Consider the following 24,011-nt stretch of genomic DNA (forward strand, 5'->3'; position numbering starts at 1 on the left):
GAGTGGGGTGGTTGGGGAGCTTGGGGTGAATAGATACAAACTACTGCCTTTGGAATGAACTAGCAATGAGATCCTGCTGTGTAGCACTGGGAGCTATGTCTAGTCACTTATGATGGAGCATGATAATGTGTGAAAATAGAATGTGTACATGTATGTGTAACTGGGTCACCATGCTATACAGTAGAAAAAAAAATCGTACTGGGGAAAAAATAATTATAACAATAATTAATTTATATGTGATTAATAATAATAATAAATTTATATAATAATTAATAAATAATAGTATTAATTATAATAATTATAAAAATAATAATAACAAAAAGAAAATCTACCCCCCCCAAAAAAGAAAATGTGGTATATACACACAATGGAATACTACTCAGCCACAAAAAAGAACAAAATAATGCCATTTGCAGCAACATTGATGGAACTAGAGACTCCCATACTGAGTGAAGTAAGTCAGAAAGAGAAAGACAAATACCACATGATATCACTTATATCTGGAATCTAATATATGGCACAAATGAACCTTTCTATAGAAAAGAAACAAACTCATAGACTTGGAGAACAGACTTGTGGTTGCCAAGGGGCAGAGGTGGGGGTAGTGGGATGGATTGGAAGTCTGGGGTTAACAGATGCAAACTATTGCATTTGGAGTAGATAGGCAACGAGATCCTGCTGTGTAGCAGCACAGGGAACTATATCTAGTCACTTGTGATAGAACATGATGGAGGATAATGTGAGAAAAAGAATGTATGAATGTATATTTTTATGTATGTATGACTGGGTCACTTTGCTGTACAGCAGAAATTGACAGAACAAAGTAAATCAACTATAATAGAAAAAAATGAAAATCTAAAATATGAAAAAAAAAAACTACAAAAAAACCACATTGCAACCAAATGTTGGCTTCATTCTAGAATCTCCCCTCCCACCCACCCTAACAAATATTTTGCTGGAACCTGTGAAACACCTCTGCTAAGTAGCTCTTGCATCTATAACCCTTCGTGGCCATCTTCCCACTCATTCCTCCACCACCTTCACACCAGCCCCCACCGCTTCCTCTCTGGACTTTCCATCTTTCCTCTGGTGAATGAAAATCTGATAGCTTTACCTCTCCTGCTCACCATAACTTTCGGGGTCAAGTCAAGTCAACTCCGCCACAGCCCAGAGCACACTGAGTGCTCCGACAGCCACCTGCCTTTCCAGCAGTGGCTCTTCTGCTTCCAGCACACTGGGTCCCTGCCAAATCCTTCCCTCTGGATCTTTGGGTTCATTCCCCACACCTTCACTCACTGGTATTTTCCTCCTAGTAGCAGTTTTTCTTTCCTGATCCCCATTCTTCTCCTACCTTCTTCACCTTCCTGCCTCCTATGCATCCATCAAACTGGAATTAAAGCCTTTCATTCCCTGGGAAGCACCCCTATCACTCCAGTTGGGTTAAATGCCTGTCAGTACTCTCAGCCATCTCTCTCAGTGCCTGTTCTGGGAGGCAGTGCCATTCGGTGTTAACAGAGATGACTCAGGACAGACAAACTGTTTAGGGTCAAACCCCAGATCTGCCGCTTCCTCGCTGTGTGACCTTGGTCAGGCAAATTACGCTGCACCTCAGTTTCCTTGTTTGTAAAACAGAGCTGCTAAAGGTATTGCCCACTCCAAAGGATGGTTAGAATATCTGAGATGATCTGTGAAAAATCCTAGAACAGTACCTGAGACACAGTGAGTCTGCAAAACCTTTGTTTTTTTTGCTGTTTAGGGCAGCACCTGCAGCATATGGATGTTCCCAGGCTAGAGGGTGAATTGGAACTACAACTGCCGGCCAACACCACAGCCATAAAAATAGGGATCCAAGCTGCATCTGCAACCTACACCTCAGCTCATGGCAATGCCGGATCCTTAACCTACTGAGCGAAGAAGCTAGGGATCAAACCTATGGTCCTCATGGATGCTAGTCAGATTTTTTTCCATTGAGTCATGACAGGAACCCCCAAGGCTGAGCTATTTTGATTATTATCACTGCTACTGATTTACTTGGCTGCTTGTCCAAAGCAAACAGAAAGACCTTTGAGGGACAGAAGCCATGCTTGATTTGACTCTGACCTTGCCTAGCATCTGGGACATAGTGGGCACTCACTGAAGGAATGAATAAATAGAGGTAGTTAATAAGAGAAATACAGCCTTAAGATTTTGCCCTTAAAGTATGCATGTGAGTAACATCACTCTAATTTTATTGTGTGTGTTTTTTTACAGGCACATGAGAATTTTGATGGTTTCTCATTAACTTAGTGCAGCTGACTCACTGTTCTCAGAGTCAAGAATCTTCCACTTTTGACAGGAGGGCATATTGTTGTTAATTAACAGAAATGTTATTCTGGAAACCACTTCCTAGGCATGGACTGTGACAAAATTCCTTTGAGACACATGTAGAGAAAAAATTCCTATCAGAGAGAGATCTGAAAGCCTTAAAGGAAAAAAAAAGGTAGAGACAGTTTGACAAAGTTCGACTTCAGGAACAAGGTTCCCGAGCCCCCTCGGGCATTCAGCTGGGCCTCTACAAGCAGTTGGGTCTGCAGTGATTCATTTGCAGGAGGGAGAGAAGGCCTTGGAGAACTCTCCATCTCTACCCACTGCCATGGATCCTGCGGAGAAATGTGATAAGCCTCCATGTTTTCTCCATGTTCTTCATGAAAGCACTGCTTCTTGTATACTTTTTGATGTTTTGCTCAAATGGAGAAACCCACCTTTTTGTCCTCCATAAGTTCCTCTGACCCTGAATGGAGATGATATATAATGATGGACGTTTGCTGTCTCTGCCATTTAGGGGGTTCTTATAAAAGGCACTTGCAGAGTTCCCATCGTAGCTCAGTGGTTAATGAATCTGACTAGGAACCATGAGGTTGCAGGTTCGATCCCTGGCCTTGCTCAGTGGGTTAAGGATCTGGTGTTGCCGTGAGCTGTGGTGTAGACTGCAGACGTGGCTCAGATCCCGCGTTGCTGTGTCTGTGGTGTAGGCTGGTGGCTACAGCTCCGATTAGACCCCTCCCTAGCCTGGGAACCTTCATATGCCAACGGAGCAGCTTTAGAAAAGACGAAAAAAAAAAGGGGGGGGGCATTTGCACCCTTAGTTCTTATTAGAAGGTCTAGAGAATTTCCAGGAGAGGCCAGCCTCTAAACCTTGCCTTGCCTTTCCCACTCTTCCTTATTGAAAGTAAACTCTATGGCAGAAAAGAGCTGTGTGATAACATGAGGCTGTAATTCACCCTCTGCCACAGAGTTTTTATGTCATGGACAGATTGGGAAAACTTTGAAAATATCTATGAAGGTTTTTTCATAATTAGAAATAAGTGAAGTTGTATTATGCAGGTGTTAAGTAGAAACATCTGTTCTTTCGGTACTTCGTTTGTCTTCTTTCCAAGCCAGGCCTGGGTTTACAAAATATGAGGATGAAAACAAGAACAGGGTGAATCCAAGTAATTTTATAGAAGCTTATACAATGACACAGGTATGGAATTGTCAATTTGCCTTTCTGCCATGAGATAGTTCTAAAATACAATCCAATTCCGTTTAAGTCAGAAAAGAGTTTGACTCAATTAGTTTGCTGTGGAAAGTGAAAAATCTCTTTTAAATAATTCCAATCCATAATTCATGATAAGAGAGGGTTTCTATTTATTTACTTTTTAATTCTAGGGCTAGGATATTCTCAGTCTCCTTTTCAATCAGTTCTGGTTCGTATCAGATCTGCAATGAGTGTTCTCAGGAAGATGATAATTACAACTACCAGATACTGAGAGAAAAGCTGCATGAATGTCTAACAGCCTAGCTTCTAACAACCTCCACAAATTACTGTCTCCATTTGACAGAATGGGAAATTGGGATTCAAAGAAAGTAAGCGATTTACCCAGGGACTTGGATTTCAATTGGAGAATGAGAATTCCGAAGTCCACGCCCTTTCTGCCAGGTGAGTCTACTGCTTTACAAGAAGAATCCCAGAGCATCTGAGATTCCCTTTTGCAAAGACCATGTTGCATGATTATTACTACAAAAGAGAAAACTATTCCATCAGATATTTCTGGAGAATGAGGTTGGGGTCATTCTCGGACCAGACCCAGTAGCACAGGTACTCAGATAAAGGGCTTGGCCAAGGACGAAAGACAGTCTGATGTGGGGAGTGCGCCCTGATGTTTGTGCAGGGATACAGGGGCACTGACTGGCTCCCCCTCACTCCTGGTGCCGCCTGTTTCTTCTCTAATTCTGTCTTGTTCTGAACAGCCAGGGGAGCCTGGTGTGTGCAAATGTTCATAAACCTTGGAAGTGTGTGGACGTAAATTCCTACACTGCACTTATGCCCCGAGGATAAAAGGGCCCTGGTGTGATGAGGATTGCACTTCTCAGATCTACTGACCCCCTTCCCTCCACAGATGGCATCCCTGAGCCACGTGACCTCATGAGTCTTGGGATCCAAGGCAAGCTGAGCTGAGCTGGGCAGCATCTGCTCCGGCTCTAGTTCTGTTAGCTTCGGTACCCTGGGCTAGATCAAGCAGAACTCCAGCCTTTCGAGGATGTGTGGAGGTGGGGCCTCTTCTGGGAAGCTGCAGACCCAGAGTTCCATGGCACAAGGCAACACTGTTGTCTAGGCTGCTTCACGAACTCCCGCAGGTGTTAATTTTAATCATTCCTATTTTGCTTTGCGTTATCACCCCTACTGCACGCAGGAACCTAGGTCTCTCTCAAGTTATACATCTACCTTCTACCGTCTTTTCTGGAAGAAAGGAAACCACTGATGTTTGAATCCAATGAAATGACATAATCAGGGCTAAGATCAGCCTGAAGTGACAAGAATGGCTATTCATGAATTGACAAAGAATTTATACTCACATTTCAGTTCAAGTTTGATGAAATCTGTGTTCCCCAGATTTTCAAGAAACACTCCCCGGGGGATTAACGTTTTGAAGTAGAAAGAGATGTCGGCACTGGTCTCCCCTTGGAAAGTAGAGAAGTGCAGGTAGGATGATGGATTTGGGAAAGAGGCGGCATTCCAGTAATTCCCTATGGAAGGAGCAAAGAAAGAAAACAGGGCAAATTATACCTTGATCGCGGCAGAGATGCAGAAGATACCCACTTCTTTGAGTTTTAATACATTTCCATTGACAGTAGCCCTTGTTTCTCCTCTACCTTCTGAACACCATTGCACAAAACCCCCACAAACCTATCTTTGACATTCCCAAAGGTATATGTGTGTATGTTTACAAAATATTTGTTTAAGGGTTGATTGTTCTATCAAGAGCAGTCCTGGAGGGTCTCTGTCCAAAGAAGAGAAAATGGAGAGAGGATCCTGGTGTCACTGGGTTGGTGGGTGTTGCTGTTTTGAACTCATGCTTCTGTTGATACAAGAAGCATCTGGGCTTGACCTAGAGGGACAGACTGGGAATGGGGTCTTTGGTATTCTGCCCTTGCTTCTCATCTGCCTTTGCCTGGGAATGAGCAGTGCCTGCTTCTGGCCTGCAGCTGCTCAGACCCCAGGAACAGGTGCAGCACGAAGACAACCCTGGGAGCATGAAACCCTGCATAGTTAGGAACCAGGAAAAAGGCCAGATGACCTGGCCGGTCATTTCCCCTCCCCACCTGCTCCAACCCTAGAGGTGAGTTGCAGGAAAGGGAGTGTCTCCTCCCCAGTCTCTTCCTCCCTGGGGACTCTGGGGGTCACTCTGAGATGTGGGGTGCTTTGTGGGACAGGAGTGCTGACCTGAGCCCACCTGAGGGGCTCTACACTTGACCTCATGGGGTGGACACAGTCATACCTACCCGCCTCCCCACTCATTGCCTGGTAGTAGCCAGTGGCCCCAGGAGAAAGGTGGTTCCCAGGTCAAAATAAAAGCACCAAACTGGAGGACTCACATTCCATTAGAACAGATGGACCAAGGGTTTAATATGACACCAAGTGCTGACCCTCAACTTTATCTCCAGGGGAGAAATTCCTTTTGAATGGGTGCATTTCTGAGTACATTTGCTAGCATGGCTAAGGACTAAAATACATAGATATGCTTTAAAATAGTTACTAAGGCCTTTACCTTAAAACTAAACCTATGTTAAAGTCACCAGGTGAGGCCCAAGATGGAGTCACTCTTGCTAAGCCACGGGTCAGCAACCGAAACTGAACTGAGTTTCTGGGCGTAGCTCGCCCAGGGAAGGAAGGCCATCCTGTCAGCACTTGCCTGCTCAGCTCAGAGTCCCTGAGGCTCCAAGCCTCCCCTCTGGTCCTGTAAGGGGAGTAACCCTGCTTCAGCCAATCCGCACATGCCCAGCATAACCTCCTTGTTCCTGCTGCTGTTGTCTATAAACATCTCTCGCCTTATACAGCTCTTCCGAGATGCTGTCTATATGCTGAATTGGCGGCTGCCCGATTCATGAGTCACAGAATACTACAGTTGCCTATAAGAGCATTAAATTGTCTGTGGGAAATTTTCTTCTAACATCTAAAATATATACATATATATTTTTAAATCGATTTTTGCCATATCTTTCCTTCAGAGAACACAATGAATCAATTACCTTCATTCTCTTAGTTTCTATCGACTATATTTTTTTCTTTCCTTTCATGCAAATAATGCACATATGCAAAAATTCAACTGCTATTTTTAAGTAGAATTAACTTTGGTACTGCTTTAACTTAAAGATATTAAATATATGTTTAAATTAAATATAAAATGTTGCGATTTTATGAGATATTAAATTATCCTCTTATTTAATTAATGCTATTTATTTTTGTTTTTAGGGCATCTAGCATACAGTGACATCTAGATAAGTGAGTGGTAATATTTAACCAGTAAGTCAGTGCAGTAACGTCTGTAAATGTCTTTGTTAAGGCAAAAACAGTGGTGGTGGAATCCGCTGTGGAAGATGTTCCAAAAATCTAAGTGCAGTTTTAAGGAATTTTTAAAAACTATTTGCAATATGATAGGATAGCTCTCAGTGGGAGAAAAATAGACTGGTTTCCTCTTGGGAAGGATGTGATAATTGATGCTGTTTAGAAAAATACCAGAAACAAAAGAATCTTAACTACTGTTTAAGTTGCTATCATCTGGAGCTGAGCCCTCTTCCTGGCTTGAGATCTGGCTTCCAGGACAGTGACAGGAGTTCAGGCTCACCTCTCCCAGCTGGCTGAGTATGAGGGCCTCTCAAGATAAAAGCTGAAGCTGCAACCCTCTCACCAATCAGAGTTCTAGGATGCAATGCAGTGTCCCCAGAGCTGGCAGGATTCAGCTCATCCTAATCAGTGAGAGGCCTTTAACAACCTAGGAGCCTGCAAAGATCAGCTCCAGACATGCTTCAGCCTAAAGCAAAGCCCATTCTGTCTCTTTAGGCTGTATCCCAGGACATAAATGCAATTAACATTTCAGAGTTTCAATCCAATCAAATGCATTCTTATTTTCTGAGGTGGTGATGTATTAACAGGAGGGCAGCTGTCTAAAAGGCTTCTAGAAAAAAGGAAAGCTAAAACGAAAATATGTCAGGATTTATTTGAAGTCTGGCGCTGGTTATTCAGACAGAAATATCCTTAGAGAGGAGAAGGATAGTTTAATCCATTATTCCCATTTGCTGAAATATCCCTATAGATTGCAATTCCATTTGTTCTCATTTTATATTCACTAAACAAGTTGAAATTAATTTGGTCTCTTGAATGGATCTAGTCACAGGGAAATGATGCCTGTACACATGGTGATTACCAGTCATCCTTCTGGAAATGTCTGGATGATCACGTGCCATCTTCAGAGCCGTTGCTTGTGGACTGTCCCAAATCTCTAGATGAATTGACTAAGTCCAGATTCTTGACCAGCAACAGTGAGGCCTCTATTCAGGACCTGACTGGTGGTGTTAGTTGAGGTGTTTACTGGGAGGTGCTGAAGGAGAGCCATTAAGACTCAAGCAGAGACTAGAAATTCTAGTGAGACTTTTTAAACATTTCATCCTTTAAAATAGTTATTTTATTTTATTATTTTCTTTTTATGGCCACACCTGTGACACAGAAGTTCCTAGGCTAGTGCTTGAATCAGAGATGCAGCTGCGGCCTATGCCACAGCCACAGCAATGCCAGATCCAAGCCACATCTGCAACCTATGCCACAGCTTATGGCAATGCCAGATCCTTAACCCACTGAGCAGGGCCAGGGATCGAACCCGCATCCTCATGGATACTAGTCAGATACTTAACCCACTGAGCCACAACAGGAATTCCTAAAATACTTATTTTAGTGATACTTTATAATGTACATAACATATGACTATAGTGGAACATGGACGGAATTCATAAGTAAGCTTGTTGGGAGGGAGCTTCAAGGCTTTGATGAACAGGGGTTATAATAAGAAAGTTTGGGGAGTTCCCGCTGTGGCTTAAGGGTTAACCAATCTGACTAGGAACCATGAGATTGCAGGTTCAATCCCTGGCCATGTTCAGTGGGTTAAGGATCTGGTGTTGCCATGAGCTGTGCTGTAGGTCACAGACACGGCTCGGATCTGGTGTTGCTGTGGCTCTGGTGTAGGCTGGCGGCTACAGCTCTGATTAGACCCCTAGCCTGGGAACCTCCATACGCCACCGGAGCACCCTAGAAAAGGCAAAAAGACAAAAGAAAAAAAAAAAAAGCAAAGTTCAGGGCTGCCACTCAGACCCTGATGAACTTCCATGAGGCCTTTTCTGATGAGTTCATTGCCTAATCTCTAGGATTTGGGTTTATAACAAAACATGAATGCTTTTTCTGGGGCTCAGTGCACTTTCTGATGCATGGAGCTTATAGCATTATTATTGTTTGTTTATATTGCTCCCAGCTGACCGTAAGCTCCTTGAAAGCTGTGAGAAAACCGTTTTCATCTCTGTAACCTTAGGCTCAGGAACATAGTAAGCACTCAATAAATAATTATTAAATCAATGGGCAAGTAAGCAATTGGATAAGTTCTATCCAGTACCACTCCATAGGCAAGTCCTCATGGGACAAAATCTACTGTACAGCCACCCGAGTACTGAAGATATTAAATAAACACAAATAAAAGCTAATGCTGCTTTAGCACTATAACTGAACACAGCTGTAGTAGCACACCATAATTTTCCTTATCAATGACTTAATTCCTATTATTCCCTATAGACTTCTTTGAACGATGCCACACATTTGCAGGACTGATGGTCTCATAACCTTAAGGTTGTTGAAATGGCTGCAATTTGCACAGCTCTCAAGGTCAATGCTACAGAGGGTAAAGCAACATTGGATGAGAACACCAAGTCAGTGTGAGATTTTCTAGAGAGCACACATGGGTGCCACAGCAGGGGGCAGGGATAGCCAGCGTGGAGAGGCAGAAGCTGGCAAGGATGGAAACTGAGAGGGGAAGAGTGAGGCAGAACAGAAGTAAATGTCTGAGCCTGTCCACAGTAACAGAATAACGAGGCAGGTGGAAAGGGGCTGCGGACCCAGCCCAGGGCAGAGGAGATAGTCATCAAAGGCTGGGCAAAACAGTTGGGGTGAGGTGGAAGGTTCTATTAGCTTGGGGATGAGTCAGTCATAGGAGAGGCTTTTAAAGTACATTTTGGGCAGGGCTTGGTCTCATTTCAGGTGGGAAGGGGAACCTGGGAGATAGCTCTAGCGGATGCAGGAGGACTGGGACAGCAAACCAGGCTTTGCTGCCACCCACCATCACTTCTAACCTCTGTGAATCACTGGCAGAAGATGCAGTGCTATATATTCACCCAAGTTCTTCAACGGGCGATTATTCTAATCTCACCAGTGATTATTTCATATGGGATCTGACTTTAGAATTTCTAAGGATATTTTATGATGGGTAGCAATTAATTTTAAGCCTAATTTTAATTTCTAACAAAATATTACATGTGCATGCCTGTAAAAGTCAAGTGGTGCTAGAAGGGATACGGTGCAAGGCTATTCCCTGCTCCACCCTCTCCCTGCCAAACCCAATTTCTTAGTGTCAGCTTTTCTGGTATCTCTAAAATATACTTGTTTAGATATTTATTAATTTATGTATTTAAAACAGTCTCTACTGACTAACTGAATGCAAGATGAGAACTGAGCATTTTTTTTTCTTTTTTTTTTGGCTTTTTAGGGCCATACCTGCGGTAAATGGAAATTTCCAGGCTAGGGGATGAATCGGAACTACCAGCCTACACTATAGCCACAGCAATGTGGGACACAAGCCATGTCTGCAACCTACACCACAGCTCATGGCAATGCCGGATCCTTAACCCACCGAGTGAAGCCAGGGATCAAACTAGTGGCCCCATGGATACTAGCCAGGTTCGTTACTGCTGAACCACCAAAAGAACAGAGAACTGAGCATTTTTCCAAACAAACATCCTTATTTCCTTTCTCCATCTTCTTCCCAAAGAGCAAAATCACACATTTTGGGGTATACTGAAACTTTATACTTATATTTTAAGACTATTTGTTATTCATTAATTAGCCAATTAGTGAAATCTAGTATTTCCCTTTTATGTATAAGTTTGTTTCCCTAGAATCAAGTTACCTATTTTAAAAAAAATGCTTAGTTTTTTATGTATCTGTCATGAATTCATTCCAAATGCTCCAACACACCCGTAAAACCTTTCTCAAAAAGTTTCTGACATTAAACACATCAGGCAACCCAGAACTGCATCTTCGTTCCAAGGTGGGATGGCACGACAGCCTCCCCTCTTCTGCCACTATCTCAGCTGGTTTTTCTCAGGGGCAGCTGCACAGCTCCTGTGCTGGGACAGGGCAAGTTCCCTCCTGTGCTGACAATGGGAAAGTCCTCTAGTCACTCTTTAGTATTAAATCCCCACACTCCTGGATCTCTGTGACTTTGAGTGACCCCTCTGTCTGGATTCACACCCTCATTTTCATGGAGCACATCCTCAAGTAGCTTCTTGAGAAAAGATAGGTGTGAGGTCAACTTCCTAAACCCTCACAGAGTCATGACTCTGCTTTCACATGTAATTTTCACATGTAATTGAGCCCTCCAGGAAATTAATTTCCCCTGGAGGTTTAAAGGCATTTCTCCACTGTCTTCAAGCTCTCAGTGTTGCTGTTGAGAAAATGAATGCTTTCTGATCACTATTATACTGTGCATGTAACTCGAGGGGCTCAGAACATGCTACCCCCAGCTATGGCACCTGCACAGACTGGATATGTCCAGCTGAAGTAAAGTGAAGAAGGGCAGGTGCATGAGGACCTCCTGGTTTCCTCTGGAGCCATCAGGAAAGTCTCTTGTGAGGTGCCCCCTGTGCCTGGAGGACAGGAGAATTCTCCCCTCCAAAGACAGAGGGACAGAGAGGCAGCGAGGAACAGGCCTTGCAGGGTGACTACATGCAGCTCACAGTCCATCCCGTCCCGTCTTTCCTTGACTTTCTACACACCATCAAACCGAGCATCTTAACACTCAGATTGAACCATCTCTTCGGATATTCATTTCCTTCAGAGGGTTCCCTTGTCATGTAAAACTTATGTTAAATCAATTTGTATGCTTTTTTTCGTTTTAATTAAATCCAGCAAGGGTCCTTAGAGGATCGAGGAAAACGTTCCTCTCCTATATTACTCATGGTTTTTTCAGGATCTTTCCTTTAACTCCCTTAGTTGCAAGGTTATACGATGGCCTTGATGTGGGTCTTTTCCCACGTCAGATATGATTTCCTTGAGCCCTGGTTCTTAAACACCTATTAGTGTCATATTCATCCTTCTTTCTCTTGCTCCGTTGCATTCCTCATTTTGATCTTTTTCTCTTGTGATCTCCTTCCTTGGACGTTCCTTGCTTCTTTTTCTGACACTGCTATTGTGTTTTTATTTCAGCAATCAGATTTTTAATCTCCAAGTATTATTTCTTATGTGACAGTCCTCATTTTTAGAGCACTCTGTTCTAGGTTTTGGATGCAATGTCTTCTCTCATTTGTCTGAGACTATTGATTTAATTGTTTAAAGTTTTCTTCTGCCTTCTGTTTTGTCTGTTTCTTCCTCGCCCATTTTAAGTTTCAGCTCCTTCTTTCCTGAGGTCTCTGATGTTCCCTTCAGTGGTTGCTGAGTCTTTCTGTGCATTCGGACTGGACCATAAGGTACCAGAAAGCTGCCTGGATGCCCTGTGAGTGTGTGTCTGGGCATGGGGGTGATTTGCTGACTAGTGGGTTTCATCAAAATGTGAAGAGCACCCTGTCCCACGGAAAGGCCCCTGCCAGTGTCAGTATCTGAGGCCTCTTAATTTTTTGGTTACAGATCATTCAATTTCTAGAGAGAAAAATGCTCCAATTTCATGAGGCATACATGTGTGGTGGTCAGAGTTGGGAGGCAAAAGGGGTTCAAACTTAAGATTTCCATGTTTCATTCTTTTTTTTTTTTTTTTTTTTTTTTTTTGTCTTTTTAGGGCCGCATCCGTGGCATGCGGAGGTTCCCAGGCTAGGGGTCCAACTGGAGCTGTAGCCGCTGGCCTATGCCAAAGCCACAGCAACACAGAATCTGAACCGCATCTGCGACCTACTCCACAGCTCACGGCAACACCGGATCCTTAACCTACTGAGCAAGGCCAGGGATCGAACCTGAAACCTCATGGTTCCTAGTCGGATTCATTTCCCCTGCATCACGATGGGAACTCCTCATTCTGTTTTAATAAAGGAGTTTCACCCTGTCCTCTTTGGTGCCTAGTGTTTGGAGTGAAAAGCTCTCACCTCCCGCTTGGGTAGAAGAGGATGGTCACTGGTCAGGTGGGAGGAAGTGAACTGAGGTCTAACTGACATTTACACAGACCTCTAACCAGACTTTGGAGCGCCCCCCCCCGCCTCCACCCTCCCTAGCCAGCATTTTGATGGCTCCAATTCTTGAACTTCATGGAATTTATCAGCTTGCTTTCATCTGCCTGTCAACAGTCTGGACCTGCATTCCTGTACTGTCGGTAAGAAGTCAACTGAACACATGAAACGCTGAGGTTCCCTGTTTGGTGTTGGCAGCAAGAGTGGGGAGCAGGGGGGCTGGGGTAGGGATGGGAGGGGACACAGTGAGTGAATTGGTGGGGGGGTGCACTGGCCTGTCACTTGGTGAAGCTACCCAGGGCTGGTCCATGGGGCAGGCTCCAGAATCAGAGAATCTGGCTCTATCATCCACCTCCCCAAACCCACCAAGTGACTTTGGACAGATGTCTTGATCTTCCTAAATCGCAATGACCTCCTTTGTATGAGGGAAAAGCACAGGAACCTCTTATAAAGGTTGTTGGGAGTCACAGGAGATCATTCGTGAAATGTGCTTAGCAGAGCCCTGAGCACAAAATAACCAACCTACACATGCTATTAACCACAGCAAATGGAGAGGGAGGTGGGCAGTGGGCTTGGTGTCCTTTCTAGTCAATGTCCAGTGCCTGGCCAAGGAGCAGGGAGGCTGGGAGAGGACTTCTATTCCTTAAAGGTGTGAAGAGCAAGCCCACAAGCCTGAGCTCCTCCTGGGCCTCCTGGGCCTGCTTCTCTGCAGGGAGAGCAGAAAACCAGCCCCACCAGGGCTAGTGCCACCCACAACTCGACCTGCCACCCACACCCACATGCCCATTAGCCTGTCCTCCTCTCTCCCTGCTCCTCTGCTTCCTGTTCACTGGATTACAAAGCTCTGTGCTCCTTCTTTCTTCATCTCCTTATTGACTTTTATAAAAAGTCCATTCAGGACACACACAAATGAGACTGATCCTGGAGCCCTAGCAATGTGCTGTAGGGTTTTGTAGAGAAGCCATTACATAAAAATCTGATGAAGAGAGTGACAGAGACACTAAGAAAGCAGAGGCACCTAAACACTACCACTCATTTCATTTGAATGAAGGTGAGCAGAGATGCGTGATGGGCAGAGATGGTGAGGAGACGTGTCTGGCCTGGTGTCCTTCCTTCTTCCTTGGGGGGAACAGATAATGAGGAAAAGGTGAAGACGCAGTGGCTGGAGGGCTTGGTACTGACTGGGCTGGCCTAAGAAGCCTGCATGCGGCTCCCCACTGGCTGTGGCTTAGTGGGGGTGTGGTGGTTGGCGTGGCCTGGAAGTCAGTGGACTCACCCATCCTTTCCAAGCCACCAAACGGCCCAGCGCTGGGACTGCATTGAAGCATATCTATAGCTCCCGGTAAAGTGGCACGCACTTTCCCAAGTAAATACCAGCTCTGAGCAGACTAATTATTCTGAACATTTTTAGTGACCAAAAGGTTAGGAATTAGAGTATTCTTTGAGTTATGGAATGAGGCTTCTATTGTTTACTCTGGCTGAGTGCTATTTACAACAATAAACCAGATGGCTTCATTTGCATGCAGATTTGAGTCTATTTGTAGAGGTGTCCTTATGGGTAGAGAAAAATTACTTCCTTAATTAAACTATTTTGTGCATTCAGGAAAGGTAAAAGTAGCTTTGTTCTGTGCTCAGCCTCATTTTATAGGGTGAGCTCAACTCAGAACTAAGGCTGCAAGTTAAGACCTGCCCTGGAGTCAGCCATTCCCTCTGCAGGGTTTCCTCCTCTCCAGCAAGCTGTTTCCATGGTCACAACCCAGAGGGGTGATGCTATAACCTTGGGAGAGGAGTCAACAAAAAGTTTCATCCTGTGTCTCTGTGATCTGGGGTTCCTCTGGGCAAGAATGGGGATGGGGTCCCTTGGAGAAAAAGAAATATGATGATGAGGCCCCAAAGGTTATGAGGCTCACTTGGGGCACTTCCTGCTCTGCTGTAGGGTGACCGATAGCTAGGCTGGGGGGGGGGGATGCGATAAAACAGGATGGTTCCAATTAGTCACTCACCTATCAAATACATTAATGGTACATTTAAACATAACAGTACTTAAGAGGTCATCCTATTTCCTTTGAATGCTTGAAATAGTTGTGTGTGCCTAGATGTTTGGAGGTGGGGGGCTAAGGTCTAAGATCTTCTGTAAAGCTCTTCAGGGTCTTGAGCTTAGATTCCCTAAATCTCAAAGCTTCCTTACTGGGCCTATGAGTTATACCTGAGTCATCCTGAGGACACTGGGGTTTAAATTAACAGTTAATAACCAGAAGTGGAGAAATGAATAACTAGGTATAGAATGGAAACATGTGGGCTTCCTGATCTTCACTCAAATTTCTGTCTTGGGTAAACCCCAAAAGTTTCTAGGTGAATGATTCCAAACAAGGACAGAATAGCAAGACTGACTCTCTCATATTCTGGTAAATACGGGATTGTGGGACCATCTGTTTGCTTTAGCAATAATGGAACTCTGTTACATTTGGAGGTGGCAGAACAAATCTATATCCTCCTGCCTGCAGGTTGGTACTGTAACTATTTAACATGTGGTGTAATACACGGAATGGCCACGGGAGGGCGACTCTGCAGACTGCCGAATTTTCAAAGGCTCGTATATTCCAGGGATGAATCTTCTGTGTTTCTTTCTTTTCCTGAGTGATTCACCTACTTTCATCATTGACCTAACCTTAGGCTAATGATTCTCAAAGGTGTGCATAAAGCTCTACTATGAGTTTAAGATTAACACCTGTATTTCTTCCCGGACAGCTTTATGTGAACCTACAAGTATGTCAAATGCTAAATGACTAAAAGTGACCACATATTTCTTCCCAACTAATTCTGTTTGAAGGGTTCTCCACTTAGGAGCTGCTCCCACTCTGTCACCCAAGCCAGAAACATGGAGTCATTGCTGGGTTTGCAACCCATCCCCAAGGCCTGATAACCTCCCCTCTGAAATATTCTGCAGGGTGCCAGCCCCTTCACTCCCGCTGCTTTGGGCTCGGCCATGATCTCGTGCCTGGATCTGCGCTAACTTAAGGTTCTGCTCTCAGTGCTGGTATCTTAAATCCAGCCTTTAAAAGCCAAGAGAAAAACCTCTCTAAGATGCACAACTGACCGTGTCACTCTCTTGAGTAAAACCCCAGTGGTTCCGAATGCCTTCAGAATGCACTGCAAGCTCCCCGCCGTGGCACATGAACCCAATTTATATTCTCCAATCTCCCTTCTCCCTACCCCTTGCTGTAGAATGTAAGCTCAGCCATAGCCCCGTTCCCACTGTCCACAGGGCAGTGCATGGACCCCTTGTCTTTATTTGCATGATTTTGTCATTTTGGATTGTCTTTTTCTCCATCCGCCCCCTCTCCTACCCTCCCAAACTCACACACTGCATCTGACCTGAGTCCTTCTCTCCTTTAAGGTTCAGTTCAGATGTCACCTGCCCCGGATGCCCTTCTGCCTCCTCCGTAGGTGGGTGCTGCACCTTCCTTGAGCCTTTGTGACATCCTGTGTCTATCACTGCACCCAGCTTACTGCATTATTACAGTTACTGTCATGTGTTCCTCTCCTCTGCTAGGCTGTGGACTTCAGAGAGTAGAGACCACATTTTCTATTTCTTTCTCTCTGTGGTATCTGGCCTGACACACAGAGGTGATCAATATGCGGTGTTTCTTTTTCTTTTTTTTTTTTTTAATTTGAAGCATTGATAATCCCACTACCCGTTAATACCATTCCTCGACATGACCATCTTCAAACCGACCTTCCACAGTTTCAGAACTGGAGTTATTTAGCCCACAGGGACAGAAGCTTTTCTAGGCTCGTCATGACTTATTTGGACTTTTAGGCGTATTTGGCATTTCCCTACTCAGAGACTGGCTATGCAGAGATGTCGCTTCTGTCTTTACTAGGTCTCCCTTTGCTGTCTGCTTCCTCTTAGTTTTCCCTCTTTTGGTATCATTGTAATTCACGGTCTAATACTACTAAGCTCCCACTTTATGGTCTGCCCACTGCAAATGAAAGATGGTCCTGGCAGAATGGTGGCCACCCTCGGCTGCCGTTCAGAGAAGGGGCTGTAATGAGAGGCAGCCCCTTCGTGTTGATAGACTACAAACCCCCCAGAGCCCCACAGCCATGGAAAAACAGATTTTATACCAAATCCATTAGGGTAAAATGTGGGAGAAAGCCACCCCTTTCAGCAGAATAGTGGATGTGAACATGGCAAGGGCTGTACCCATGGACTAATGGATTGGTATGACCTCTACAATTATGTTACGCACATCAAAGTTTCCCTTTGGTGCTCTTTTCATTACGGGAAATAAAAAGACTCACATGTCCTACTTCTAGATAACTGTCATTTTCCTATGGAATTAACATGGTCCTTGTGTCTCCAGGAATAAGGTCAGTCAAGCAATTGGACAAGCCAAGGTGCAAAACGGAGGAGATGAACAAGCAAAGGTCAGCTTTTAAAACCTGTTCTGTAATGACACATAAATAAGCCTGTTGGTAAGTTAGAAAAATAGCCCCTTTCTCATAGCGTTGTGGTAACGCAGTAAAGCAACAGCAGAAGTACTATGGAATACCAAAGAATTATAAAAGGGCCAAAAAATTCCTTTATGCCTCTTGTTATTAATAGTGATAGAAAATGAACATGTATTTCTAGGCACGTAGGCATGAGGCGGCTGGTTGGCATTTGTATGTAACATGCTGCAGTTTCTTAACTCAGAGAGCCTCTAAAAGAAGGGGACACAGCCAAAAGAAAGCCTGAAAACAAATCCCATTCAGTGACTAAGTGAAAATCATTTCTAATATAGATATGAATGATGCATTAAAGCTGAAATAAGTGTGCAGACTTTGAGGATAAAAGGACACACTGAGGACATGATTCCATTTTGTGATGGTGATTCTTTTTTTGGCCATGCCCACAGCAAGCAAATGTCCCTGAGTCAGGGACTGAACCCACGCCACAGCACTGACAGAAGCCACAGTAGTGACAACACCAGGTCCTTAACTGCTAGGCAACCAGGGAACTCTCTTTTTTGGGGGGTGGGGATTGACTGATTCCTTAGTGCTGTTTTTATAGTGTGAGGCTGGGATATGTAGACACCAAGCTTTGGTCTGATCAGAAGGGTAAAGATTGCAAAATGGAATTCAAGATGATTGCAGAGGATACACGTTGGCCTGGGATTAGGTCAGACTAGTTGGAGCTTTATAACTGTGTTACATACTTAAAACATATAACCCTGGGAGTGCAACAACATCTGGTATGTTGATTTAGAAGAACTCTAATTTGAAGGAATCTGGGCATTTGTGTGAGGGCAGGATGGACGCGGCATGAGTAGTGACTGGACGCTGAAATGGTTGAAAGGTGAAAAGCATGGTCCCCAGCAGACACTGCAGAGTGTGCAGTTATCATGGCACTGCAGACCCAAGGGCACATGCCAAGTGCACCGGGGCCCAGTTGGGCTGCAGCAGAAAAGATTCTCACCGAACAAAGAGGCGCTGCTGCAGCCCCAGGTGGCAGAACCTCACGCCACACTGATTGAGCAAAATGTGGTGTGAAAGCACACTGGATACTGAAACATTGGAATTACTACAATGAAATTCAGTATGATGTGCCACTGTACAATCAGACTTACATTTTCCACTCTGAAATGTCCAATGTAATGTGGAGGTTTTGGCTTCTCTCTTGCCTTTGGGGTTATTGAGGGCAGTGGGAAGGGTGCCCACCCAGAGTGAGCTACTTGAGAACCTCAATATTTAAAAAAGTGAATTTAGATTCTAACACAAAACAAAAGTTAAAGTTTTAACTGCCACCGCCTGGTGCTGTAGGTTATGCTAATTTGAAATGGAGGACATGGTGGCATAATCTGGGGTTTGAAAGCAATTATTTCCAACAGTCTGGCAGCCACCCTGAGCACAGCAGCTTCAAAACATGCTGCATCCTGACCTTTTCTCAGTCTTTGGCTCTGGAGGAAAGGCAGGGGCTTTAAAATTCAGATCCGAAGGTGCACAAACAGAGCACCGAATGGATTCTGATGGAACCGATCTCACATTTCACCTCTGCAAAACTTTATGGGAAGTTTATGGGGATTTATTGTTTCAAGAACAGAAGGACATTTACCTACAGATGCAGGGGAATAAATCTCAAGTACATTTAGTATTGGAGGATGGTCGCTTTATTGCTGATTTCAATCCACTTGACTTTCTCCTTAATCTTCTCCCCTCCACCTTGAGTGGAACACACACACACATGCGCATGTGTGCATGTACAAACACACACACACACACACACACACACACACACACACACCCCCCCATACCCACGCATTTTTAGTTTGGTGCTTCACTGGTTTGTAAAATTTTAAAGAGTTTTTAATAGTAAAAAAATGTGAACAATCACAATGTATAAATCTGTTATGGTGGATAATACAATGTGGTAAAAACAATAAAATAGACCAAAGCAAAGGGTCAATTTCTTATTGTGAAGTGCCATGACGTTTTTAGGATAAAATGTACATGACAGCCCAATTTTGTTAAAAAGTAGATGTGGGTGTTGTATATGTGCCTGATACATATATATGTATACACGTATATACACAATATACAGAATATACACACCATTATACGTGTGTGTGTGTCTTCTATTCATTTAAGCACAGAATAAAAGACAAAAGTCTAGAAGGACATCAAACTTTAATACTGGTGACCTTTGTGGATGGTAATGAATAGATTTGTATTGGGAAGGACCTGGGTTTTGTGTGTGTGTGTGTGTGTGTGTGTCTGTAAAAGAGAGAGTAGAGGAGTTCCCTTTGTGGCGCAGTGGTTAACGAATCAGACTAGGAACCATGAGGTTGCGGGTTCGGTCCCTGCCCTTGCTCAGTGGGTTAACGATCCGGCTTTGCTGTGAGCTGTGGTGTAGGTTGCAGACGCGGCTTGGATCCCGCGTTGCTGTGGCTCTGGCGTAGGCCGGAGGCTGCAGCTCCGATTCGACCCCTAGCCTGGGAACCTCCATATGCCGCAGAAGCGGCCCAAAGAAATAGCAAAAAAGACAAAAAAAAAAAAAGAGAGAGAGAGAGTAGAAAGAAGAAAGAGGAAGGTCAGCAGAAGAGGAAGCAAAGCTGCAAGAAAGGGAGTTCTGGGGAAGGACTGAGGATGGGGTTGAACAAAAGTGGAGTGCGATGGAGAAACATGGTGCACAGAGCAGGTGGAAGAGAATGTAAAGGAACTCAATGACCTTGGATGTTCCTTGTGAGACACAAATAAAGGTCAGGTTATTCTTCCATTATTATTATTATTATTGCTATTACTGTTATTTTGCTTTTTAGGGCTGCAACAGCGGCATATGGAGGTTCCCATGCTAGGGGTCAAATCGGAGCTACAGCTGCAGGCCTACACCACAGCCAGAGCAATGCGGGATCTGAGCCGCATCTGTGACCTACACCACAGCTCATGGCAACGCCGGATCATTAAGCCACGTCTACGACCTACACCACAGCTTACAGCAATGCCCGATCCCTGACCCAGTGAGCGAGGCCAGGGATTGAACCTGCATCCTCATGGATTTGCTTCTGTTGTGTCACAACGGGATCTCCATTTTGGTTATTGTTTTTGAAAGGAATTTCCACAATGGGACTAGGCCATGCGGGCACAGGAGGCCCTGGCTTTTGCATCTGGATTCTAGATCTCTGAGTCTCGCCCTGAAGCCAAACTGGAGCTGCAGTGGGAGAAAGAGACCTTCTTCCATATCCTGAGGCAGAGTGAGGTTCCTGAGGCTGTACCATTCACATGTAAGGCTTCAGGGGCACTGAAGCCTTCCTAGACTATAAACTGCCCTGGTCTGTCTAAGTCACTAACCAACTAACAATGACGTTGTAAAACTTTCTTTTCACAATGCATTTTTTTCTGGCCACAAGCAAACTTTTCTTCATTGATACTTACTCTGGACCTCGTTTATTAATAGTTAACTTCACAGGGTTATTAATACTTATAAATATCACTAAAACCTACCAAACCCTGTTCCAAGCAATGTTTCAATACAAGCTTTATCACCATCGTCACACCATCACCTGAGGTCCTAGGTATTATCTCCATTTTTCCTAGGAGGAAACTGACACACAGAAATTTTAACGTGAACCCTCAGAGTGTCATTTTAAACCCAGGTCTAACCTTAAATGGAGTATAATCTGTTAAGATACTGAATCACTATGTTGTATACCTGAAACTAATATAATATTGTAAAACAACTATATTTTAATTGAAAATTAACCCCCACAAAATGCAGGTCCCACGGCTTCACCATCAATACTCTTCCCATGACAAATGCTGCCATTCTTTTAGCAAGTCCCTCTCCCTCCCCGACAGCCCTCAGCTTTTCTTGTAAATAGAGAGATTAACCCTCAGAACATTCCTATGGGATCTTCTCCTGGCTTCCTTGCAGGTGAAAAGAGCTTGAAGATGCCACCGTGTCCTTGTCTTCAAATGTCAGCTGGAGGAGACTGAGAGGAGATTCTTCTGCAATGTGCAGGGAGCCTGGGGAGAAAACACCCAGCTCTGCGCCATCCTGAGAGCCCTCTGCACATCATGCACAGCCCAGACCTCACGGAGGATCCAGCGTTCGGGGACCTCATTACTCGTCTCTGTCTCTGACATCATCCTGTTCCACTCTCTCCTTCGCTCCCCAGGTTCCAGCCTCACCAACCTTCTTTCTCTTCTTCAAAATACAGAACCTGTTACATCCTGTCAACTTCTCAGAGACCCCTGTGCTGGAATCCATCTTGGCTAAAAGATGCACATGCACACAGGGTAGTGGGGTGCTGAAGTCAGGCCAAATGTGAGGTCAAGGCCAGACGAAGCAAGATGATTGGCCAGAGGAAGCCCAGAAGACTGTTCCGTACAAGTGATTTAAACTACCCCCAAAGCATGTGTCTCTCTCTTTCTCTCTGTCTCTCTTTCTGCTGCCTGTCCTCCCCCCTCCCCTGAAACCAAAGCCTGTCTGCACTTTCTCCACACCTGTCTTCTCTCTCTCGCTCCTTTTTTTCTTTTTTTGTCTTTTTGTCTTTTCTAGGGCCCCTCCCACGGCATATGGAGGTTCCCAGGCTAGGGGGTCCAATCGGAGCTGTTGCTGCCAGCCTATGCCACAGCCACAGCAACACCAGATCTGAGCCACGTTCTGTGACCTACACTACAGCTCACGGCAATGCTGGATCCTCAACCCACTGAGCAAGGCCAGGGATCGAACCTGCAACCTCATGGTTTCTAGTTGGATTTGTTAACCACTGCGCCATGATGGGAACGCCTCTCTATCCTCTCTTAATAAACACTTTTTTTTTTTGGTCTCACCAAAAACAAACAAACAAAAAACCCAAAATACAAAGCCTATTCCAATCTTAAGACCTGTTTCTTCTTCCTGGAATAAGAAACTACTTCCCTCACTCAGAAGTCAGTCACCTCCTCAGAGCCAATGCCACCTCCTCAAAGAAATGGAAAAATCCACCCTCAAGTCATCCTTGGTCATCCCCCATGGATTTCATTTTCATAGCAGGTACCACTATTTAAAATATCTATTTATATCTTAAGTTTGCTTATTTATTGGCTGTCTTTCCTGAACTAGTATATTTGGTCCAGGCAGGCAAGTGCTTTGCCTACTTTGTTCTTCGCTGTACTTCTGGCCCCTAGACCTTATTTGGCACTCAGTAGGTGCTCACTAACATTGTAGAATAAATGAGACATACTGCCTGGGGTCCATCCTTTTGGGAGCTGTGGGTCACGGAGTCTAATAGCCAAGGAAGGCTTCAAAAGATCAACTTCCACCTGGAGGTGGAGTTCCCTACTTGACTAAATCAAACCTTGTTACCACATCAGGGATGTGATGAGCTCAGTAATATTTGTTGAAGTTATTCAGAAAGAGTAGCTTAAAAATGATCTCATACGACAAAATACTGAAGACATTTTATTTATTCTTTATGTGCCTTACCAAACTATTTATGATTTTTTTTTTCATATGACACTGAGCTGAATTTAACATCATTTCCGGTCGCATGTGACAAAGGAAGAGAAGATTCATTGCACTGAGGTGGAACATACTTGCGAAAGAGGCCAATTGCTCTAAATTGGCTTCAACCCGAAAGTCCTATATGGATGAAGAAGTTGTCCAAACATGTGCAGTGTTGCTGAAGACTGCCTTAGACCACGTGTGAGGGGTCCAATTTTTCCAAATGAACTGAAGTTTGTGCTGTCATTCTTCACAAAGACACTTATCATGCTTAAAGTGGACCTTGAGTTTGCAGCCCTGGACCCACTTCCTTCAGCACGGGTTTGGCTGGGAGAAGGTATCCTCTAGCTCTGACATCCCCAGTAGCTTTGTGTTGAAGGAAAGTTGGCCGTGGGGCCAGACTCCCCTAGCACTTTGGCCCTGGCTCAAAGGCTCTCCTCTCCCCTTGGGTGGGCTAATGAATACTTTCGTCCTGTTAGGGGATATTAAGATCCTGATCTTTCCCAGTCGGAAGCACTCTTGCTCACTGGGTAAGGTTTCTCTGTTCCAATGTTTCATAAGAATACATATTTCAGTTTTGCTGGCTTCATAGCATAGGATCCCAGGGAAATGGGGAGAATTAACCCATTTGAGAGACTTTAGGAATGTCAGAAGGTGACGCTTTGTTTCGGGCCTCTTCTGCCCCTTGTAACCATGACCTCTCTAAGGGGTCCCTAGCTGACCCTCTGCCAATCCTGCTCTCAGCTACCTGCCAACAAAACCTTTAAAATGGGATGGCTCCAATAGCTTAACAATTACCACCTAAGTTGTTTTTTTTTTTTAATTTTAATAAAGATTCTTGAAGATTGAAATGGCTTTAAGATCCAAACTAATTCATCTCTAGTGATAGGACTTCAGGTATCGACACAGAGTGGGGATAAATATTTCAATATCCATAGTCTATATTTACACTTACAATAATTATCCAGAAACTACCTTGCAGCCACGACTCATGTTTTCCTGCCAGCACACACATACCCCCAGAAAAAATACTCAGCCTAAGATTCCTGACAGATGAGGGTAAGATAACACTAGGATAACAGTGGATGGTGAACGATTCTCATTTTCTTCACTAACGAGAATTGAGTAATAAGTTTACATGTGATGATGAATTTGGACACTGATAAAGTAGAAGAAAAGGTCAAATTTTATACTTGAGAAACATGAAGTTTACAATAAAAAGTCATTAATAAAAATAACACTGTGAACAAAACTCACCATACCCCAGAAAAAAGGAAAA

The 24,011-nt window shown here is 44.2% G+C and overlaps 1 protein-coding gene across 5 annotated transcripts in view; it reads right to left on the reverse strand.

Moving 5' to 3' along the window:
• The window catches only part of CNTNAP2 (contactin associated protein 2), a 2,042,838-nt gene that overhangs the window by 253,066 nt on the left and 1,765,761 nt on the right, over nucleotides 1–24,011 (reverse strand). For all 5 annotated transcript variants that reach the window (XM_084977536.1, XM_084977535.1, XM_084977534.1 and 2 more), the window contains one exon: nucleotides 4,876–5,046. In XM_084977536.1, coding sequence (XP_084833662.1) covers nucleotides 4,876–5,046 — 171 coding nt within the window. The remainder of the gene's footprint in view (nucleotides 1–4,875; nucleotides 5,047–24,011) is intronic.

Source organism: Sus scrofa, chromosome 9, assembly GCF_054392235.1.
Source record: "Sus scrofa isolate SSC_HxYL_T2T_F1_AM1 chromosome 9, Sscrofa_HxYL_maternal_Yorkshire_Landrace_v2.0, whole genome shotgun sequence".
NCBI lineage: Eukaryota > Metazoa > Chordata > Mammalia > Artiodactyla > Suidae > Sus > Sus scrofa.